Raw genomic sequence first — 23,468 nt, 5'->3', positions numbered from 1 at the left:
CCTGGGAGAAGTGAACTGGAGTTCCTGGAGATGTCTTGGAGGCTTCGGATATCCTCCATTGTGGGAGAATTAGGCAACCTTCCCTGATCCAATATCTTTACTTAAATCTCCTGCTTTACATGGAAAACACAATTTTAGCTTTATTTTAGGACTATTTTGTGAGGATTAGGTGTGACAATGCCTAACAAGTCTAGGACTGGATCAGGTAGATAATCAGTATGACTTGAATAGAAGCATGTGATAAAAGAATGCATAGTATATTGCTGGAAAGGCCAGCAGAGCTAGAGCAAGAGCAAGAGTGAGAGTGAGGAAGTGGGTGAGAATCTGTAGCAGAGGAGAGAGGAGCCCAACAGTAATCCAGTTTCTATAGTGGGACTACAGGTTGAAAGAAAATCACACCTCTGCTTCAGCATACTGGTTCTCAAATAAACTTACCCTATATCTTGGCTATCTTGATGGTAGTAGATGTATACAATGAAAAGAGAAAGGACTAAGTGGAAAGAGTCCAAACAATACTGCTGTGGGTTCCACTCTCCATCTACTCTGTCCCTTCTTAAGCCTTAGCCTCCTTGTCTGAAATTCTCTGACTCCATGTCCCCCATCCCCACTTGCCCACTGTCCCAGAGAGCATCATGAGTCACCTGATCCAACAGTGTGCCTTGCAAATAGTATGAATCCCACAATTCTACACCATCTGTACAAAGTCTGCTTGGGCTACCCAACTGCTCAAAGGCAAGTTCCCTAGAAAAGAGGGAGGCCTTAGACTCAGGTGCCCAAAAAGGGAAGAAAAAGCAGTTTGAAAGCAAAGGAGTTCCTTCTAAAAAGGTATCTATAAGTCAGAAGAATAATCATCATAAATAGGTTTGGGAAAATGAGAGAGCCACGTAAATACTCGCACTGATCAGTGGTAAAAAAAAATCTCAGGTAGGCAACAGGAGCTTGACACTGTGATAAGATCAGGTAAAAGGTAGGAGTTCAGGTGCTGATGACCTGTCTTAAGGGAAAACTGACGGCAGACACTAAACTTACTAAGTACTTATGTTGAGTAGACACTGCAAGCAATCCTTTCTTAACTACACTGGAGTCACGGGTATGATTTCCATTTATAATGGAGGAAGAAGACTTAGAGAAGATGACTTATTCATCAAATACAATGCAAATGGAATACAATGACAATGAGGACCCAATCTCTTTCCTTGAGGGTCTCAGAATATTTCAGGAGAGAGATACAGAAGCCAATCATTTTATTACAAGGTGGCCCAAGGTGTCAGGAGACCACAAATATGTTCCCAAGTCATGGAATTAGTATATCAGAGCCAGAACTTCAATCCTTGATGTTTGTGTTCAAAGCTCAGCACCTTTTACTATTCTAGGCTGTAGATCTCAGGACCCTGGGGAACAATCATAGCTCTTTGGAAGCTGCCCTTGCTGCCAGCAGAGACAGTTTAAGAATAAAGTGAGGGCATTGAGAATTGGGATGTGGCATGGTGACTCAGTAGTATTTCAGACCCAGAAGAGATCATTGGTGCCCTTAAGATGACCAGCCCATGGATATCCTTCTAAAGCAGAACTGATTCCAGACTCTACAGGTGACAGTTGTTTAAGCCATGGGAGCCACTGGGGCACTAGAGGTAGACCTTAGAGAGACAGATTGGAGACGGAGAGTAAAGATTTAAAAATCAAGCTGGGATTGAGAGAGGAGACCATAATGGTAGCAGTAGAATATGAGAATGAAATCTGACAATTTTGTGCTGGTAGGACAACTTTCCTACTTTCTAGGATCATCATCTCTTTTTGGCTTCTGTTGAGTCTAGTAGATGTTGACAGAAACAGCAACTCCTTGGCTTTCAAACTGTGCTTTTCCTTCCTTTGTGAGATCTGGAAGAAGCCTTCATCCCCCATCTTTTCTCAGGATTCTTTGCCTCTAAGTATGGGTAGCCCAGTGTAGACCTTGTACAGGTGGAACAAGGTAAATCAGACAGATACATGCCATTTGGGAGACACACTTGTGGGTCAGATGGATCATAATTCTCGATGAGGTAGTGGGTAAAGGAAGGTGAAGTCAGAGGTTTTCATACCAGGAGGTTAGGACTAGAGAAGGGACAGAGAGTAAGTAGAGAGTGGAGCAGCTTAGGAAAGACAGTGTCCCTGGGCAGGTGGCTCCATTTGATTTCCGATTTAAAGGGGAAGGCTTAGATAGCCAAGAAGAAAAAGGCTAATAAGAAAAATATTAAACTGCAGTGTGTGTGTCCCCAGGGACTTCCTGTTGCCATGACTGACCTCCTGGAGAGCGCCATTCGTTCCCGAACATGGCAGCTTTATAGGCACTTGTAGGCCTACAAAGAACACCAATTTGCTGCTGCAGTTTGTTTTGATAACGGAAACTTTCAATAAATCTATATTAAAATCAAAGGGAAAATTAACTAGGCCCCAGTGAGGGGTACAGAGATAAGGGAACGCATTACCACCCTGGCCTCAGCCACCCCACATCTATCTCTTAGTTCAGATTCAGGTCACCAGGGAGATGAATGGCTCAGGCTTGTGGGGAACAGCCCTGGAGAAAGCAGAAAAAGAAGGAAGGCAAGGGCTAGCCCCTCCTGTTTCTCCTGCAGTAGAGGAATCCAGTGGATAGGGGTGGTCATGGTGGGAGGAAGAGTAGGGAATGGTAAAAACAATGGTAGTAACAGTCACTGTTTACTGAACTCTTTATGTCAGGTACTAAGCAATTTGTATTTAATTCTAACAAGTACTAGTAGTATCTCCACTCTAGAGATGAAGAAACTGAGCCTGAGAGAAGTATTCAACTTGCCTAAGTTACAGACAGAGCCAGAACTCAATCCTCAGTATCCTGTCTCTGAGCCTACACTTCTCTTCCTAATACACTATACTGCCATATGTCGCTTGTAGGTACGACAGTGGTGGCAGAAGCAGTTTTTCCAGTTCCTGCAAAAAAAAATTATTTTAGACCCATTTGGGGTTGTCCCAACTGTGACAAGTTTTGGGGCTGTCATGTAGTATCCTTGGGTCTTGCATTTTCTTCCTTTCAATTGTTGGTTAATGTTCCAGCTTTTTTATTTTTTTGGTCGGTCATGGGGCTTGAACTCTGGGCTTGGGTGTTGTCCCTGCGCTCTTCAGCTCAAGGCAGGCGCTCTACTGCTTGAGCCACAGCACCACTTCTGGTTTTCTAGTAGTTTTTATTGGAGATAAGAGTCTCATGGACTTTTCTGCCTGGGCTGGCTTTGATCTCAGCCTCCTGAGTAGCTAGGATTACAGGCGTGAGCCACAGGTGCCCGGCTAATGTTCCAGCTTTGATAGCCACCCTGTTCTTTATTTTGGTGGCTTGAAGGATAACGGAATCAATTTGGTCCAGTCTTTGGTTCCTCTTGTCAGTTACCATTTTAGTCAGTTACTTAATCTAGAAGCTAAGAGAGTATGAAGGGCATATTTGAGTTTGTACATTGAAACTAGTTCATATGCCCTAATTTATGTGAATTTCCTTTTGGGTGCTCTAGGACCCAATTGTACAGATTCCAGAACCTCACCAGTATGTAAACTCTTTTTGAATTAAAAAAAAGGCATATCATTCAAAGAATAGAACAGTTTGAGAGCTCAGTATATACTTGAGTGAAGGCCCAGCTAGGTTAGGTTTTGGACACCACCACCTGTTCCTCCCCCTCCCCCCCCACTTCAATATGCCCAATGTAGTAAGAATGCCATGGACCCAAGTGACATCTCTCACCATTTCCAGACTAAAATGAACCATGTGCTCCAGGTGTGAGATATGGCACCCCTGTGGCCACCAGAATGTTGGGGTAACCCAACTCTTCCTTTCTCTCTGTCTCTGGGATGTGATCATTCTCTGAGGCTTATCTAGAATTCAGTCCTTATGACAGAGAAATTAGCTGTGTTTTCTTTGAAGGTCTATTTTTGGGGGGGGTCTGGTCGTGGGGCCTGAACTCTGGGCCTAGGCACTGTCCCCCAGCACTTTAGCTCAAGGCTAGTGCTCTACCACTTGAGCCACAGCGCCACTTCCAGCTTTTTTCTTTTTGCTTATGTGGTGCTGAGGAATGGAACCCAGGGCCTCATGCATGCAAGGCAAGTGCTCTACCACTGAGCCACCTTCCCAGCCCACAACGATATATTTCTATATACTAGCAATGACTAATCCAAAAATAAATGCCATCAAAATGTTTTCTTTGAAGGTCTAGACAACTTGGTGATATGCTGCCTTGTCCTTTGATTCCCTCCTTCCTTGACTCACTTTTCTTTTCCCTTTACTCTTAATGCCTATGCCTGTTCTTTCCAATTAAACCTAAGCATATAAGCCTTGCCTCAGGCTCTGTTTTCTAGGAAGCCTAATAGCACAAAACAAATACAAGGTTTTTAGGGAGTCAAATGCTGGCTTAGACGCAGGGCAAGGCACCAAGTATATACTGAGCTCTCAAACTGTTCTATTATTTGAGTGATGTGCCTGGTTTTTGTCCCAAAAGAGCTTACATCCTGATGAGGTTCTGGAATCTGTATGGTTGAGTTCTATAGCACCAAAAAGGAAAGAGCATATTCTGGAAGGAAATCAAGGGATCCATGGAAAGGCTACATGGAAAATGTTTAGGCTGGGCCTTCACAAGACCTCCGATCCAGACATGCAAATTTACTTTTTCTTGTAGCTAAGAATGTTGTCAGTGTCCTGTTCTTAGGCTAGAACTTAAGATACAACAAAGCCAGAGATAAGTGAGGCCAACTCATGGCCTCTTATTTGAATTATTTTATTTTTATATTTACTTGTTTGTTCTTCCTCCCATGGTTTATACGTATATTGTTTGCAAATATTTACCTACAACTTTTATAAAGTATAAATTCCTTGAGGATAAAGGTTTTGTGTGTCTTATTCAGCAACAAACGATGCCTAATATGTAGCAGAGACACTATAAATACATATTGACTGAGCTGGGTGCTGGTGGCTCACACCTGTAATCCTAGCTACTTGGGAAGCTGAGATTTGAGGTTTGAAGTTCAAAGCCAGCCCAGGCAATAAAGTTTGTGAGACTCTTATCTCCAATAAACTACTCAGAAAAAGCCAGAAGTGGTGCTGTGGCTCAAGTGGCAGAGTGCTAGCTTTGGCACAAAGAGGCTCAGAGATAGCATCAAAATCTTGAGTTCAAGCCCCAGGACCAGCAAAAAAATTAAAAAAATATTAACTGAATAACTGAGTCTAATGTCTAGGTAACAACAAGAGGAGGAAGACCTAAGAAATGGGGATAGGCAGATAGATGTGCTTCCACTTTCCTGACTTTGGCACGAGTGATATCTGTCATAGCTGCTATTTATTCCCTCCCTTGTTCACAAACATTCATAGTATTATTGTTTTATAACTAACATGTGCTGAGTATCACTGATATACAACAAGAACAATATAGAAATAATACTTAACCTAAAGGAGCTTAAATTCCTGGGGGGAGAGAAGATAAGGACATAGATAATTATAAAACACTTTGATCAATTCTGTAGGTGCACAGTGGAATTGCCTAACCCCTTATGTGAATGAGATTAAGAAAGGCATTTTCTGATATGGGGATTATCAGGCATTTCCAGCGCAGGCAGAAACCATTATGTTAAGATTTTAGAGGTGGAGGGACTCAGAAATGGTATCAATTGTCTTAACTGAAAATATGAAGGTGGCAGGCAAAGGTGCTTGTTGAAACTGGCCTGTAAAATGTGTCCTGATCAACTGAGAGGCTGTCAAAGTCATCACTGGCTTGGTTAAGATGGAGGTTTCACAGGTCATATAACCTGTTATCCATGCTTCCTAGAGCAGTGTAACCAAGATGTAGAAACACATCTTTGGTTTTGATAAGGGTTCTCTCCAGCTGGCAGGAGAGAGTGGAAGCTTGTGACCAGAAATCCTTTCAACCTTGAAGTTTCCTATGTAGGGACATAAGTCAGTAGCCTTTTTTTAGAAAGGTCCTTCAGATATCTGAGCATTTAGTTTTCTTACCCTAATTCGCCTCCCTTCCTCCTAGTTCTCCCCCAGGCCTTCATCAGAGTAGATGATAGTGATTACTTGAATGAATGAACCATAAGGAAGTGTCACCTAAACAGAATGTTACTTTATGAGTTTGTACTCACCTTAATGTATATATGTGAGGAAAAGGAGATAGGGATACTTGGATTGCTGTAGACCTGAAGGAATCTTCGAGTTTTTGGTGTTTGATTTTTAATACCTTTCCCTGAACAGAAGTGACCTCCCCTTGTCTTCTGAGTACGTGAACCCACAAAACTACAAGTCCCATAAAGCCAGTAGCCGGCAGCCACCATCTTGGCACACCTCAGCGCGCATGCGAACGGGAAAACAAGCTCTTGAGGAGAAGAAGCCCCGCCTCACAACAGCTCATTGGTCAAAGGGGAGGCGGCGGACTCAGCGGTTGGCCACGGCGCCCGCCCGTCTACTGCGTCGGTAGGGGTCAGAGTGCGCGGAGGTGAGTCGGTGTGTTGTGGACTCGTGGTGCTGGCTGCTGCTGTTGAGGCGGCCAGGAACGGGCTGTGGGGAGCGGGCAGAGCTGGTCCTGCCCCTGCCTGGCCAGCGCCGCATTCGGCGCGGGCCGCACCCGCCGCCGCCAACTGCCCTGAGCGCCTGCTGAGGCCGAGGGAGACGTCGGGGCCTGCACCTGGAGAAAGCCTGCCGCGCTGGCCCCAAGGAGGGGGGCGTTGCCATGGCGACAGCCTCTCCCGCAGCTGATGGGGGGCGGGGGCGGCCCTGGGAAGGAGGGCTGGTCTCTTGGCCTCCTGCCCCTCCCCTTACGCTTCCCTTGACTTGGATGGGCCCGAGTTGGGGGCAACACCCTGGGGTGGGTGATGCGGAGAGGCCCTTAGCTTGGGCCCTGGTGTAATGCATGCGGCATGTGGGTCGTGGCGCGCGATGTGTGCAGCCTGGGGGTGTATTGGGTTCACCCTAGGTGCATGTTCTGAGTAACATTTTGGAGAAGCGAGGTGTGGGGGGGGGTGGGGGGGGAGGAGAAGGGAATGGAAGGGGGTAGCGGGGCAGTGCTTTAATAGAAGATGGAATGAGTTGTTTAAGGGGGTTGACTTGTTAGCTGGGATTAAGAGGTTTAGCCAAAACTAGAAACAGAGGCAAGGAGATAGTAGATAATAGACCATGACCCTTTTCCCTCATCCTGGACACACGCACGGAAGGTTAGCAGTTTCCCTCTGTAAATATGAAGTTGTAGTAGTAATGGTGGAAAGAGTAAAAGAGAGGCCTAGCCTGGCAAGCTTTTTGTTTGCCTTTACTATAAGCGGTCCAGCAACAGGTGTTTTCTTAAAACAATACAAAAATGAATGAATGTGAGTTGAGGCTTGACTGTGATTGTTCTGTATTAATTTGGAAGATGGAGGATACAGAGCCCTTCATTGAGGATGTGGAGGTTTGGCTTTAGGGCTGGAATAGTGCTCATCATTGTCTTTGGCTAGAATTCTTTGGCCATTTCTTTGGCATTTGCTCTTTTTAGGTATTTCATCCGTTTTCCAGTGTAGTGTCAGCAAAGCATGGATCCCATTGGTTAGACTATACTCTATTTGACTACAGTAGGCTGTGATTGGCTGAGTGATTTTTGATTGTAGAGTTTCTGCCAGAAATTGGCTTCATCAAATGCTGCTTTATTCTAACTTCATCATACACAGCATACCTTGTTTTAGTGTGCTCGTTCTTGGAGCATAAGTGTATTATACCTGAATCCCCTACCACTTAAAAGCCAATTTATAAACAGGGACTTCAAGTGTGACTCGACTAATGTGAGTCTGTGATCTTGGTTAGAAACCCACTTGGCTGCCTTTGGGCTGGAGGTATAGAGTGGGGATAGGGAATGGAACTGCCGGGAAGTGATTGATAAGGTTTCCTTTATGGATTCTGTGGTGCTTCATTGGAGCTCAGAGCACTTTGGCAACTTAAGCACTCCAAATTAAAAGCTCATTAACAATTCCTGCCCAAAGATCCTGTAAATAATCAGCTTGCTAGGTCATAGAGCTTGGCTAAGAGCTCTCCCTCCAACTTGAAATTTCCAAATAAAAGTGCTTTTATTCCATTCCATTTTGAAAAGTGTTTTCTCTGTGGTAGAGCAAATTGGTAAGTGGCATTTTCCCCAGGGGATATGAGTTAAGTCTTAAATGTGTATGGGGCATATGTGTGTGTGTGTGTGTGTGTGTGTGTGTATGTAAATTATTGATCAATTGATCATAGTTATTTCTTTGTGCGAAGGGCAGTTTGCTCCTTTTGAAGATCTTAATTAGGTGATAAATATGATAGGTATCCCTTGATGTTTTAATTTGAGATTGGTTACTTTGACGTTTTTAGAACTTGAGGCAGACTTAGAAGTTTCTTGAAAATATTTCCTGCTTTGTGTGTCTATTTGCAATGGCATGTGGATTTGTAATAACCAACCCCTCCCTCAGTTCTGGTTCTTTGTTCCTGGGCTCTGAATATTGTTAGCTTTATATCCTCCTTGTCCTGGACAAGACTTCAAATTATTCACTACTTCATGACCATCTTTCTAAATGTACTACCAGAGAATATGAAATTCATCATCCAGAAGCCAAATGTAGTATTAGTAACTTTTGAAAGTTTTGTAGGGTTAGTAGATGTTAGTGAGATTAGTAGTTTAAGGTATATTTTGATTCTTAGTGGGGATTTGATCCTTTGTATTGAGGTAGACTTGTTGCAGAGATGTGTGTTTGTCCACAGCATTGGGGCTTTCCGGCTCTTGCAGAACCTTCAGCATCCCCAGCTGCCAGTCTTGGCATCTTCGAAGTAAGGAGAGGTGAGAATCCTGTTGCATGGTTCTATTTGGCCTTTTCTGAGTATTTGGGCTTGGTGGGTGTGGGATGGGGGTGGGTGCAGACTACATTTGTTTTTGTGTCTCTATAGATAGATGGATGGATGCATGAATGGCATATGTTATCTATGTATATGGTATATATGTCTATATATATCATATATATGGGCTCTGAATATTGTTAGCTTTATATCTTTCTTGTCCTGGATAGGACTCCAGATAGATAGATAGCTAGATACCATATATACCATCTTCATATAGCCACATTTGATAAGGCAGTATGTGCTCAAACCTATTGAAAGTTACCCTAGAGTAAGAGGTGAGGATGAAAGTTGAAGGTTAACTCTGAGGATTGATATCCAGGGACTTGGAGGCTGTTTGCCTAACTATTAAGTGCCAAGCAACTTTGCTAGTTTTTAGAATTGTAGTGGTGAACAAGACAACTATTGTCTCTGACAGCAAAGAGATAGAAAAGAGACAGTTTTGATATTCTCAAGAGTGCTGTAACAACGGAATAGTAGGTTCTTTGGGAGTAAGAAGTTTTCCCTGGACTTCTGGACTCTGGGATGACTTCTTGGAGGAAGTTACCTCTTGGCTGAGAATTAGATAAAATAGAAGGGACCAAGTGTGTTGAATTTAAGAAAGTTTATCATTATTAAAAGTGCCTCAGTAGGGTGTGTGTGTGTGAAGGCAGGACAGTATGGTGAGAAATGAAGAGGCATGAGAAATGAAATAGGAAAGGTAAGCAGAGTAATCTTGACTAAGCTTGAGTAAGATGAGTATGGTTGTGTGAATAGAGAAAGAAAAAAGATAAGCGTTTTTCTGTAAAGGAAAAAATAGTAAATATTTAAACTCTGTGGTTCTGTGTCACAACTATTCTACACAACTTGTTGTCATAGTATGAAACAGAATGAACACAGCTATAGTCCAGTAAAACTTGTAGAAACAGGTGGATTTGGTCCATGGACCACAGTTTGCTGATTCCCTAGATCATACCTAAGAACAGTAAGAAGCAAATTGAAGGTTATAAGTAGATGGGTGAGGTGGTGCATGATTGTAATCCCAGAACTAGGGAGGATAAAACAGGAGGATTGAGGCAGGAGTTGAGGCTACCCTGGGATACATAGTGAGACACTGTCTTAAAACCAAAAAACAGGGGCTGGGAAGGTGGCTCAGTGGTAGAGCGCTTGCCTTGCATGCATGAAGCCCTGGGTTCGATTCCTTAGCACCACATAATCAAAAAGAAAAAAGCCGGAAGTAGCGTTGTGGCTCAAGTGGTAGAGCGCTAGCCTTGAGCTGATGAGCTGAGGCATAGCGCCTAAGACCAGAGTTCAGGCCCCATGACTGGACCCCCCCAAAAAAAAACACAAAAAAAGTTATAAGCAACAAATTTGACATTACATTTGTGCTGTAGAAAGTTTTATTTTAATGCCAGTATAAAGTCTAAATTGAAGAATTCAGGTAATTATGGAAGCAGAGACCAGTAAGAAGGCTGTGGCAGTTACATGGGTAGCATAGTGTACATTTCTACCTTTGTAGCACGATTTGATTCTTAAAAACTAAGTATAAAGGCTGAGGGCTAAGTATAAGAGCTCATGTGGTAGAACACCTGCAAACATGAAGAGGTCCTGAGTTCAAACCCCAATACTGCCAGAAAAAACAAATGCCAAAAAACTAAGTGTAATTGAATTTTACATACTTCTCTATATATTGGTTGTTTTAACTTCTTAGCCAAGGACTTTTTTTTTTTTTAATATTAGCTTGCTTTTCACAGACTAGGAAACAAGGACAAGAAAAGAAAATGTAGAATTAAAAGGTTTGGAGAATTCTTTTTTTCTTTTCTTTTTTTTTTTTGTTGTTGTTGTTTGTGGGGCTTGAACTCAGGACCTGGGTGCTGTCCCCGAGCTTTTTCACTCAAGGCTGGTGCTCTACCACTTTGAGCCACAGAGCCACTTCTGGTTCTCTGGTAGTTAATTGGAGATTAATTGGAATCTCACAGACTTTCCTGCCCAGACTGGCTTTGAACCTCAATTCTCAGATCTCAGTCTCCTGAGTAGCTAGGATTTACAAGCATGAGCCACTGGTGCCCAGCTGGAGGACTCTTTTTTATTGAAGGAAGTATGGAATAAATGGAATCTTGAAAGTAATTTTGATTTTAGAGCTTCTAGTATAATGCCATTTGCTTTGAACCTCTTGGACTTTTCTTAAGCTTTCCAGGAAATTGTCTTATGTAATTCTACTCAGTCTTTCCTTGCTTATAGCAAACTGATGATGACCATTGCTCAGCTTTGGAAATGCCTCCCAGTTCAGGCAGATGGTATGTGTGAGGCACAGCACTAAATAAAGTATTGAGTGTACTCTCCTTTTGTCTTCTTCCTCCTATGTGCCCAGTGTACTTGGAGTGAATGAGGGAAGCTTATAGGTTTCTGGTAGTAGTGTTTTTTTGATTTTGAACAGTCTCGGGACTTCCCTTTCCTATGTGTAAAATGGAGATATGAGACTTAATAGGATTAGTTAAAGGCTTTAATAATGTATGTAAAGCTTTTAGCGTAGTGTCTTGATAATTTGTGTGTGTGTGTGTGTGTGTGAGTGTGTGAGTGTGTCAGATCTCAAGGCTAGTGCTGCACCACTTGAGCCATAGCTTCCCCTTCTGGCTTTCGTGGTTAATTTGAATTGTCTCATAGACTTTCCTGTCCCCTGGCTTTGAACTGTGATCCTCAGGTCTCAGCCTCCTAAGTAGCTAGAATTACAAGCACAGTAGTTGGGTGACCTGGTCTTTAGCTTAGTTGTAACCACGGCAAGGTGCTGCTTTTTGTAATGGAAAATTCATATTCAGCAAGAGTTCTATTTCTCAGGATAGATATTAATTCCAATATTGTCTGTAAAACAAATTGAGTAAACAGCTTCTCAGTAGAAATCCAGCAACATGTTACCAGTCCCTGGCTTTCTGAGATCATTTATTAACATTGCCAACTTTGTGGCCACACATCATTGTAAAATGCCTCTTGAATGTTTTTTCTTTTCATCACCACTCTGGGAAATTGTTCAGGCAGTCAGTATTTGTTTCCTTGCTAGTGTGAGAAAACTGAGGCCCAAGAAGGTTGGTTATTAGTAAGTTACTCAAGGGGTCACACTGTGAATACTGACAAAGCTAGTACAGACTTGCCCCCAGATGAAATTGTTAGTTGATTGCTGCGATTTTGTTTCCTTTGAGAGAGATGCATAGTCATTGCAGATCTGCAGTGTGGTGCATGCCTTGTCCAGATCTAGTGGGTGTGATTTGGATTTTATTTTATTCATTTGGGTTCTTTTGGGTTTTAACTGATGACTGTTTTGACCAAACCTGTTGGAAAGCAGAATCCCTTTGGGTTGTTGTTTTTAGCCTTTCCTCCATTGGGGGACTCTCCTTAGAGAGCCTTAGGTTACAAGGGATTGCTTTGATATGTTCAAAATTATGCCTTGTGCCCCACAGCTACAGGTAAAATCAAAAGGCAGATAATTTATGGGAGTGTCAAAGCTGGCCGCTGGCACCTCAGAAGGCCATTAGTATGCCTGTTCAGACCCTGTGTCCTTGCAATTGATTCCTCTTTGCATGAGCCTGATTTGGGAAGCTGTAGATCTGTGGGTAGTGATTGGATGTGACAGTCCAAACACTGGTCCCTAAATTAATCCTTTTAATGGTATTCCGGCATCAAGGCAATTTCTCTCTCTCTCTCTCTCTCTCTCTCTCTCTCTCTCACACACACACACACACACACACACAGAGTGAGAAAATTGAATGGACTGGGTGAAAGAAAGAAGAGAAGCTTTGTTTAGTGCTTGGGCTGTTGTCTGTTCTGGCATGTTTTAACTCTAGAGCAGTTGATATCATGACTTTGGGCATATAAATTCATTCAGCAAATCTTTATTCACACTTGGTGTCTGGCTCTGTGCTAGGTGCTGGGAATGCAAAAATGAACAAAACACAGCCCTTGACTTTAAGAATCTAGCTCAGTGTTTCTCAGGCTTTAAAACTCATATGCTGCTGACATAAAATTGAAACCCTACCTCAAAAACAACCAGTGTAAAAAAAAAGCTTGAAGATGTGGCTCAAGCGGCAAAGACTACCCAGCAAGTTCAAGGCCTCAAGTCCGCAGTATCACCAAAGAATGAACTGTGTTACTGTCACACTTAAGCAATTAACTTTATGTTACCAGAGAAAAGCTACTGAAAGGGAGATTTAAACTGGAATTTGAAGGAAGTGGTAGCATTTGCCATGGTCCAGATTTGTTATCTTTTTTTGGTTGTTGTTGGTCCTGGGGCTTGAACTCTGGGCCTGGGCGCTGTCCCACAGGTCTTCAGCTCAAGGCTAGCTAGTACTCTACCACTTGAGCCACAGTGCAGGGTCCAGATTTGTTAAAGTCACATTTGGGAACTTGAACAAGAGCTGAATCTGCCTCTATCAGTTTTACACTTGGTAGGATGAGAAGATTTGGACCTTTGGAATAGTATTTGGAAAAGAGAATTGAGTTTCTTGTATTGTCATTTATTACTGTTATTATTATTATTTTGGTCAGTAGTGGGGCTTGAAGTCAGGGTCTGGGCACAGTTCCTAAGCTCTTTTGCTCAAGACTAGTGACCTACCACTTTGAGCCACAGTGCCACTTTTCTGGTGGTTAATTGGACAAGTCTCAGGGACTTCTTTCCTGGGCTGGCTTTGAACCAGGATCCTCATATCTTAGCTTCCTGAGTAGCTAGAATTACAGGCTTGAGCTACCAGCGTCCAATTGTACTGCCATTTTAATTCAAGGCACTCCTTGTTTTTTGTGCTCTGGGTTATTTTTTTTCAAGTGTATTTGGCGTTACTGGGGTTTGAACTAAGTAAGGGCCTTATGTTTGCTAAGCAGGTGATTTGCTACTGGACCACACCTCTAGGCCTTTTTTTGTGCCAGTACTGAGATTAGAAGTCAGGTCCTTATACTCTCATTTTTCCCCCTCAAAAGGATGACACTCTTTTTTTTTTTTAATTCACTGTTTTTATTAAGGTGTTATACAGAGAGGTTCCCATTTCATAAGTCAGGTAATGAGTACATTTCTTTTTTTGGACAATGTCACCACTTCTTTCACTTTCCCCCAGTTTTTCTTCCCATCCCTGCCCTTAAATTACATAGTTCATTTTCTACATAGTGTATATTGAATAGCATGACTGCATTTGTTCACCCCTCCTCCCTCCCTTTCTGGGTACCCCCTTTGTCCCACCCCTTAAAGAAAATCCCAAAGCAAAAATACCACCACCAGCAACAACAATAACAAAAAAACCATAAGGCTGGCGCTTAAATCTCACTTTCACATCTAGCTTTTTGCTGGTTAATTGGAGGTAAGTAGAGTATCATAAGAGTTTTCTGCCTGTGCTGTCTTCAGACTGTGATCTCAGATCTCCTCAGCCTTCTGTGTGGTTAGGATTATAGGCATGAGCCACCAGCACCCAGCCTCCAGGCCTTTTTTGCACTCGTTATTTTTTAGATAGGGTCATGCTTCCTGCCCAGGTGTGTACCTGGAGTGCAGTCTACCTATTTTAGGCCTTAGGTCATAACTAGAATACCAAGTGTGTGTCATAATGCATTGAGATAGTCTTGTGGGCCTTTCTTACTAGAATGGACTAGAACTATGATCTTTCTAATCTTAGCCTCCCATGTAGCTTAGTGCAATACTTGGCAAATTTTTTTTCCTTCCTTTTTTTGGAGGGCGGGGGGCAGTCCTGGGGCTTGAACTCAGAGCCTGGTGCTGTCCCTGAGCCTCTTTGTGCCCCAGGCTAGTGCTCTACCACTTGAGCTATAGTACCACTTCCGACTTTTTGTGAGTGTAGTTTATTGGAGATGAGTCTTATGGACTTTTCTGCCTGGCTGGCTTTGAACCAAAATCCTAAGATCTCAGCCTCCTGAGTAGCTAAGATTACAAGTATGAGCCACCAGTGCCTGACATTTTTTTTTTTTGAGGGGAGGTAACAGTACTAGTTGTTGAACTTAGGACTTCCTACTTGCTATGCAGGCATTGCTCTAGGACTTGAACCATTCCCAGCCCTGGTTTTCTTTTTAAAATATAAAGTAAAATACTATGAAAACAAATTTGGGTGATTTAGGCGATTGAAATTGATAGGCATGGTTAGCCCTGTGGCTGATGGGGTAATCAGTCAAGTGTGAAATGTGGGTCATCAAACATGGTAGAGGATAATAGAACCCCAAAGAGCTGAACACATTTTGGGTTTTTTTTTTTTTTGGGTCTGGTTGTGGGGCCTGAACTCTGGGCCTGGGCGCTGTCCCTCAGCTCTTCAGCTCAAGACTAGTGCTCTACCACTTGAGCCACAGTGTCACTTCCGGCTTTTTTCTTTTTGCTTATGTGGTGCCGAGAAATTGAACCCAGGGCCTCATGCATGCAAGGCAAGTGCTCTACCACTGAGCCACCTTCCCAGCCCATTTTTGGGGTTTTCTTTTCCCTTTGACAGTCTGTGATTTTCATAGAAAGTGCTCTAGCAGTACAGATGCATTCATCAGATTATCCAGGCTATTTTTAGCCACCTAACACGAAGTGAGTTCCAGACAGCTGGTATAGTGTTCTTTGTTGTTGCTTCTTGACCTCAGCATCTGTGGTACTAAAGGTAAGACCAGGGACTCATCCTAGGAAACTAAGGAAACTAGAGCTAGAGCTTCTGGTTCAAATGCTTCCAGTCAGCTGGAATGTTTTCCGCTGGAATGTACCCCTACCTCCTAGTCTGGTTTAATGACATGAATTAAGGATGATATGAACGTATACACTCTCAGGGACTTCAAGATTTTGTGGCTGGAGAGGTAGAGGAGTAGACTACATGTTTCCTGACGGACTCCTCCTCTTGCCCCATTCCTGAGGCTCCTCTGGCCTGTGTATGTGTATGTTGAAGGATGACTCCCTCCTTCTGCCTGCCCTTCCCCCTCCAGTAATGGAGGCTATAAAATGTCTATTTACCCAAGACACCAGAACGACTCCTCTGTGGTTCCACTAATCTGGTGATTTGGTGCTTCTTTGGTCTCTCAGGTAAATACAGATTGAGTCTTTTTATAAAGGCATATTATTTCCCTCATTAAATGTGTGTCTTGGCACATGTGTTATTTACCTGATAGACAGTAATGGCTGCAGAGGAGCCATTGGTGTCTGTTGTGTAAATACTCTGCACAGAGACCGTTCTCCAGGGGCTCTGGCTCAGGCCTGTTTCTCCAAATCGGGCCAGCCCAGGGCAGTCCCTGTTTACCCCTTTCCTGTCCCCATTGGGGAAGCTGGTCCCTTCATTTTGAGGTGAAAATGGTTCTTCTCTGTGGGCTGCTTAATACTTTTAATTTGCTCAGAGAAGGATGTCTGAGAATAAATGAGTATAAATTTTGACTCAGAAGAAATAGAAGAAGAATCATAAACTTTCTTTTTAGTACAGCCTTTAAATCAGATAACCTGCCCAGTGCTGTTGGTTTACACCTATAATCCTATCTACTGAGAAGACTAAGATCTGAGGATCATGACTTAAAGCCAGCCTAGGCATGAAAGTCTGTGAGACTCTTTATCTTCAATTAACCACCAGAAAACTGCAAGTGGTGCTGTGGCTCAAATGGTAGAGCACTAACCTAGAGCATAAAAGGATAGGGGCAGTGCCCAGGTCTCAAGTTCAAGCCTCAGGACCGGTACCAAAACAAACTCTCCAAACTCCCAGATATCCAAAGTTCTAGATGATGTTATAATCTATGGACTTACATTCTGTAAATCTGTAACTTTGAAGTATGAAGACATAGTAGAAAAATCCCTAAGTTGCCAAGGGATAGAAGAGCAGGTAGAATTCCACAACTAGAGTTACAGGGATGTTTCCTAAGAAGACCATGGCAGAGAGTGGATTGTTCCAAGGAGGGGGCCATTGTGTGGGACTGTTCTTTTGGAGATGCAGCTGGATAGACCATGTAGCTTGAGGATGCTTTGAGGACTGACATATGCATACCTTCTATGGATGTTACAGTGGATCTCTTCCTCACATACTATATGTTCTGTTTTTTTCTTTTTAAAACTACATTGTATGACTTCATTATGTTTGTTTATACATATATTTATTTTATTGTCCTGGGTGTTGAACTCAGGGCCTTATGCAAGTTCCCTCAGCCTTATACATAAACTTAAAAAATAAATTTTTTGAAACAGCCCCAAATAGGTATAGAAATTGTAAGTACAATATAAAGAATTTTTCTTGAACCATTTTAGGATTAAGTTCTTGAACTAATGCTCTATCTCCCTGAGTACTTTTGAGTATATTTCCTACAATCAAGGACATTTTTTCACCTAACTGCAGTATATCTGTCAAAGTCAGGAAATTAACATTGATATGTTTCTGCCATCTAATCCACCAATCCCACTCAGGTTTTTCCAATTGTTCTAGGATTGTTCTTTGTAGCAAAATGATATGGCTTAAAATTGTAGTTAGCATTTACTTATCAAGTCTCTTTAGCCTCCTTTAGACTTTGTCAGAAAACTTTCTTTGACATTCATGATTTTGATTCTTTTGAAGATTACAGGCTGGTTATTGTGTCCCTCAATTAGGGTTTGTCTGATATTTTCTCATGATTAGATTAGGTAATGCCTTTTACAGAAATGTCATAGAAATGACATCTTTTCTGATAGCACATGCTTTTGATTTACCCTATTATTGATGATGTTTATTTTTGTTCAGTTGATTACAGTGATGTCTGCCAGGCTTCTATATTGTAAAATTACTTTCTATTGTAATTTAAGCATTTTGTGGAGAGATACTTTGAGAGTACGTAAATATCCTTCTATAAACTTTTAGTTGTTTGTAGGTGTGTATGTATGTATGCTTATATGCATGTGTGTACTCGTGTTTTGCTCATTTATTCAGAACATAGCAATCCATTACTATCATTATGGAACTAGGAAGGTGGCTCAGTGGTAGAGCGCTTGCCTTGCATGCATGAGGCCCTCGGTTCGATTCTTCAGCACCACATAAGCAGAAAAAGCCGGAAGCGGGGCTGAGGCTCAAGTGGTAGAGTGCTGGTCTACAGCTGAAGAGCTGGGGGACAGCGCCCAGGCCCAGAGTTCAGGCCCCACAACCAATAAAAAACAACAACAAAAAAACCCATTATTATCATTATTTACTTGGCAATAGGAGTCCTTTTGATATATTTCCTTCATTCTTTAAGCTTTTCCTTTTCTGGGACAACAAGATATTTCAGGCTCATCTTGTACTTTTTCTGCCACAGCCCTGTAATCAGCTATTTCTCCAAGGAGCTCTAGTTCTCATAGTGTAGAATAATATTTAGAAAGGAACAAAGTTCTATTTTGTACTTATTACTATGGAGTGTTGCTTCTGGCCCTTCCTTAGACAGAGCTAGAACATAGCTCTGTGTGTGTGTGTATACATATGTATAATCATACTTGTATTTACATCTACATTTATACATCTCCGTGTCAAAGACTAAGACATGTGTGTATGTGTGTGTGCATGTGTGCATGTGCATACGTGCACATGTGCCCATACTGGGGCTTAAATCCAGTGTCTCGCTTTGGCTTGGCTTTTTTTCCTGTTATGGCTGGAGTTCTACTTCTTGAACCATACCTTCCAGGATTTTTGCTGATTAATTGGAGGTGAGAGTCTCATGGAGTTTTCTGCTGATGCTGGTATTGAACTGGGAAACTCAGATCTCAGCTTCCTGTGTACTTAGGATTACAGGTGTGAACCATCAGCTTCCAGCAGAGTTAATAATATTCTTACTGCCAATTCCAGTCCAACACCATGGATTTTTTTTCTCCCCAAATTTTATTTCCTTTATCAGAAACCTGAATCCTGTTACATGTGTGAAGACATATGCATTTATTTGGTCTGTCACTTGGTGTCTACAGAATCTTCACTTCCCTTTACCCCTCCTGAGTGCTACTTTTATCCTACCCATGATTCCCCACATTTTACTGCCTTTGACATGAAGGACTGCCATACATGCCACTGCCACAACACCCCACCTTTGCACAGATGGCCTTCTCATCCTGCCAGAGTTTGTCATTCCCTCCAGATTCCTTCTCATTCCTCCATTCCAACTGGTGTAGACATTTGCTTACTCTTATGCATTTAAGTTTTTGTTGTTGTCATTATTTGTTTATATGGGATGTGATACTGGGATTTGAATTCAGGAACATGCACTTGCTAGGCAAGCACTTTTACCACTTGAGCCATGCCTCCAGATTTTTGTGGTTTATTTATTTATTTATTTATTTTCTGATAAGAGTCTTGTACTTTTTACCTGGATAGTCCTCGACCCTCCTATATATGCCTGCTTTGTAGCTGGAACTACAGATGTGTACCCCCAGGCCCAGGTTACTTGTGAGAGAGTCTTGCTAACTTTTTGCCTCAGTTGACTTCAAAACCTGATCCTTCCAATCTCTTCCTCCTGAATAGCTGGGAGTTACATGTGTGAGCCATCACATCTACCTTTAATGTTTCATTCACTGGTTTTAGGATTGAATTTTCCAGGAAGGGTAATGGAGGAGCTACCTTGATAACTTGAACTGAAGTTGGTGGCTAGAAGTAGTGGGTGCTGACGTGTGGAGGCTGGTCTCTCAGTGTTTATCCTTAAGACTTGGTATAGGCTCTCTTTTTAAATACTGGGATTTGAACTCAGATTCTCACACTTGCTAGGCAGGCACTGCACTGCTGAGCCTTGCCTCCATTAGGAGGCTCTTTTTGATGTGGGTTAAATCAGGTGAGAAAACAAGGTCTTCACTTAAGGATCTCCACCATCAACATGTTATCTATAGAGGGGATAGTGAGTGGGTGAGTGAGTGTGTGTGTGTGTGTAGTGTCCTATAGGATGCAAGAGATATTGATGTAATTCCATAAGACTGCTTTGAATATTTACTGGATTTATTGTTCCAGAGTATGGGGGTGCAGAGTTGGTGAAGGGGGCAAAGCCAAGTGAATAGTAGTAGTAATAGTAGTAAGCTAGCATTTATTGAGTCCTTATTTGCTCTTGGTACTTTATATGTACTAGCTCATCTCATTTTCCCTTATGGAATAGGTTCTATTATTATTTTATAGGCAAAGGATAGAAGAACAGAATTCAGGTAGGAATCAAACCTGGAGACCTTCATTGATCATGCTTAATTACCTGCAGTATTTGACAGACAAGAGTCCAGTGACTGTATACTATTAACAATGGACACATTAGAGAGCACTTGAGTTTCAAAAGTTTTTATGTATAGCCTGATTTCGTCAAGTTAGATAAGAGTTCTAAGTCCCTGAAGGTCTTTGGATCTAAAGCAGAATGCATAATGGAGCAGACTGATGTCTCCCATGTTTAGGTTTTTTAGTACTCTTCAGGAATGGGTGACATATGGGTTATTTTGAATTTTAGCTTTCAAAGGAATGGTGTCTCTTTTGTCTTTCCAAAGGATTCCGTAGTGAAACTCAAGTCAGCCTTTGTCTACCTAGACTGAGGAGTTTAGGCTACACTTTTGGGAAGGCTATAAAGCAATGGTAGAAAGCAAGTCCTATGCTTTTGCTGGGCCAAGGAAAAACTTAAAGTCCTTTTTCATCTTCACTAAGTTCCCATGACATCTCACTATACAAACAGGGAAATTGAGGACCCACTGTAACATACATTCTAATACATATGTTTGGTAGTAGAGGGCTGAGAGGAGTATATTTGCCCTTGCCCTTTTCTGCTCAGGAGATAGTAGCTTCATTGCTTTTCTGTGTGCTCTACACTTCCCCTACTCCACATAGAAGAAGCAAAGTGCTTATTTATAGCCATTGAGAGGCAAGCCTTTGGTTCTGTTGCAGTGGGGTTTCTGTGTAGAATGGTAATATTTCTTGTTTGAGGTTTAAAGTTAGGGAAATTTGTGTGTTGGGTATAAAAAGAGGGAAAACACAAAATTTCTGCATTGTTTCTTTTTATTTCTCTCCTCTTTTTTAAAGCTTGGGTTTTTTGTGAGTAAAACTTAGCTTTGATTTTATATTTAGTTAGCCCTCTGAGGAGCAGATATTCTAAACATTTAAAGGGAAAATGTAAAGGAAAAGTGATTTGAATTTTTTTTTTTTTTGCACATGTTCCCTCAGAAAACTTTACTAGATTTTTAGCAATGCTCCCATTACTGCCACATCTGGGTTTTCTCTTTTTCCCTCCCTATTTAAAAAGCCCTGAAGTCCTTAGAGCCTCTAGGAGAGAGTGAAACTGAAGGCAGCACATGAGGAGGCCTGAGGCTGTTGCCAGCTGTGCTCTCCAGGCCTCTTTCATTCCCCCAGGGTGCCATACTAGAATGGGGGTTGGGGAATCACAACAATGTGAGCAAACTCCCTTGGGATTGGCTTTGCTCACTTGCACACTTTCAGCTGGGGTGGTACATGGAGACACAGACTGGAGAACCAGGGGCCAGTGGAGTGTAACAGCTGAGGAGAGCCTTGGACTGTTTGAGTCTACTTAGTTCCCGGGACTATTGCACAACTGGTTCACCTCATGTTACGTTGGGACTCTTAGCTTTAAAGTTAACTGTTGCACCTGAGAAGTCACCTCAGAATTTTTCTCTGTTCTCTTTTGAACCAGAGCTCCATTTAAAGATGAAGGCCAGTGTCGCATGTTGTTTTGAGAATGATCTGGGAGACACAGAGCTGTAATAATGCTGCAGGTGCTGGTGTTAGGGTCTTGAACTTCAGTAATGAATACTGTGATTTAGAAAAGCAGCCCAGAATGCTGGGAAGTGGCTCAAGTTGCATGGCTATTCCTGAAGACTAGATGGAACAGGGCCACAGTGGGAGGGGAGTAACCCAGGCTCTCTGTTTTTTGTTTTTCTTTTAACTTTCCTCCCCTAAGTTTTAGATGCTTCTGGATGTTCAATGCTAGCACCTTTACAGACTGGAGCAGCTCGATTTTCTTCGTATTTACTTTCAAGAGCAAGAAAAGTGCTGGGCTCCCACTTATTTTCTCCCTGTGGTGTTCCGGAGTTCTGCTCCATATCCACCCGAAAGCTGGCGGCCCACGGCTTTGGCGCATCCATGGCGGCAATGGTGTCCTTCCCTCCCCAGAGGTATCACTACTTTTTAGTGCTGGACTTTGAGGCCACGTGTGACAAGCCACAGATTCATCCTCAGGTAACAGTTGCATCAATGCTTCAGAAAAGGTTGGGTGGGCAAGGAGGGAGGGAGGAGAGTCTTTTCTCAAGTGTACCGAGCATTTATCTACTTAGGTGTCGATCCTGCCTAGAAAGCAGGACTTAGTCCAAGAATGTTAGGACAAGGTAGACTTGAGAAATCTCTGGAGAACTGGGCACATTGTTTCTCTCTAGTCTCAAGATTTTGGGAATTGAAATATCCCTTTCTCTCTTGTCCTTTTTCTTTCCTTCTGTCCTCCATACTGCTACCATTTCTAGTCTCTTCCTTCTTTTTCTTTTTCTTTTTTTTTTTTTTTTTGCTGGTCCTGGGGCTTGAACTCAGTTCCTGGGTACTGTCCCTGAGCTTCTTTTGCTCAGGGCTAGTACTTTACTTGAACCACAGCACCACTTTCAGCTTTTTCTGAGTGGTTAATTGGAGATTAAGAGTCTTACGGACTTTCCTTCAGGGCTTTGAACTGTGATCTTCCGAACTCAGCCTCTTGAGTAGCTAGAATTACAGGTGTAAGCCACCAGTTCCTGGCTTGCTATTTGTTCTTTTAAGGAGTAATTGGTCCAGCCTCCAAAATCACCCCTAGTGATTCTTTCTCCTGGTATTCATACCCTTGGCAATTTTCCTCCTGCACTAAATCATAGATGACCCTGTCACACCAATAATATATAGTGGAAGAAACAATGTGTAACTTCTAAGCTAGGTTATAAAAACATTGCAGTTGGCATTGCTTTGTTGGATCATTTGCTCTGACAGAAGCTAACTACTAGACTTCAAGATCACTCAAATAGTCCTGTGGAGAGATAAGTATGTAGGAGCTAAGGCTCTAATCCAAAAGCTAGGACCATCTTGCAAATTGTGTGAATGAACCATCATAGAAATTAATTCAGCCGGGTGCTGGTAGCTCATGCCTGTTATCCTAGCTACTCAGGAGGCTGAGATCTGAGGATTGCAGTTCAGAGCCAGCCCAGGTAGGAAAAGCCATGAAATTCTTATGTCCAGTAAATCACCAGAAAACCAGAAGTGGCACTGTGGCTCAAGTGGCAGAGTGCTAGCCTTGAGCTGAAGAGCTGAGGGACAGTGCTCAGGACCAGAGTTCAAGCCCCATGACCGCCAAAAAAAAAAAAAAGCAATTCAATAGTCCTAGTCAAGCTTTCAGAAGACCACAGCCCCAGTAACATCTAACTTCAACCTCAGCAGAGATCTTTAGCCAGCCAAGTCACTCCCAAGTCTCTATAAGAGATAACAAATGATTATTGATAGTTTTAAGTCATAAATTTTGGGATGATTTGCTATGTATCATTAGATAACCTGAACAAGTGGTCTTTTAGGAAGGAAACTTTCTTTGCTTGCTTTCTTCCTTATCATCTGTGTAAAAAGCCTTCTACTGGGTTTGAGAAGGTGGCTCAGTGGTAGAGTGCTTGCCTTGCATGCATGAGGCCCTGGGTTCGATTCCTCAGCACCACATAAGCAGAAAAAGCCGGAAGTGGGACTGA

At 42.4% G+C, this 23,468-nt stretch overlaps 1 protein-coding gene across 7 annotated transcripts in view; it reads left to right on the top strand.

Moving 5' to 3' along the window:
* The first annotated feature begins 6,398 nt into the window (after positions 1-6,398).
* Positions 6,399-23,468, top strand: part of Eri3 (ERI1 exoribonuclease family member 3) — a 138,701-nt gene continuing 121,631 nt past the window's right edge. For 3 of the 7 annotated variants that reach the window (XM_013016986.1, XM_013016985.1, XM_013016987.1), the window contains exons 1-3: positions 6,490-6,845; positions 8,735-8,810; positions 21,686-21,963. In XM_013016986.1, the coding sequence (XP_012872440.1) occupies positions 6,711-6,845; positions 8,735-8,810; positions 21,686-21,963 (489 nt within the window). In that variant the 5' untranslated portion in view covers positions 6,490-6,710. Of the gene's footprint in view, positions 6,846-8,732; positions 8,811-21,685; positions 21,964-23,468 lie in introns of those variants that run through there. The other 4 variants (XM_013016984.1, XM_013016988.1, XM_013016990.1 and 1 more) reach the window with 4 other exon arrangements.

Source organism: Dipodomys ordii, unplaced genomic scaffold, assembly GCF_000151885.1.
Source record: "Dipodomys ordii isolate 6190 unplaced genomic scaffold, Dord_2.0 Scaffold33, whole genome shotgun sequence".
In the NCBI taxonomy this organism is placed as follows: Eukaryota; Metazoa; Chordata; class Mammalia; order Rodentia; family Heteromyidae; genus Dipodomys; species Dipodomys ordii.
Note: the sequence above shows the minus strand (reverse complement) of the source record. Positions and strands in the feature narration are given on the sequence as shown.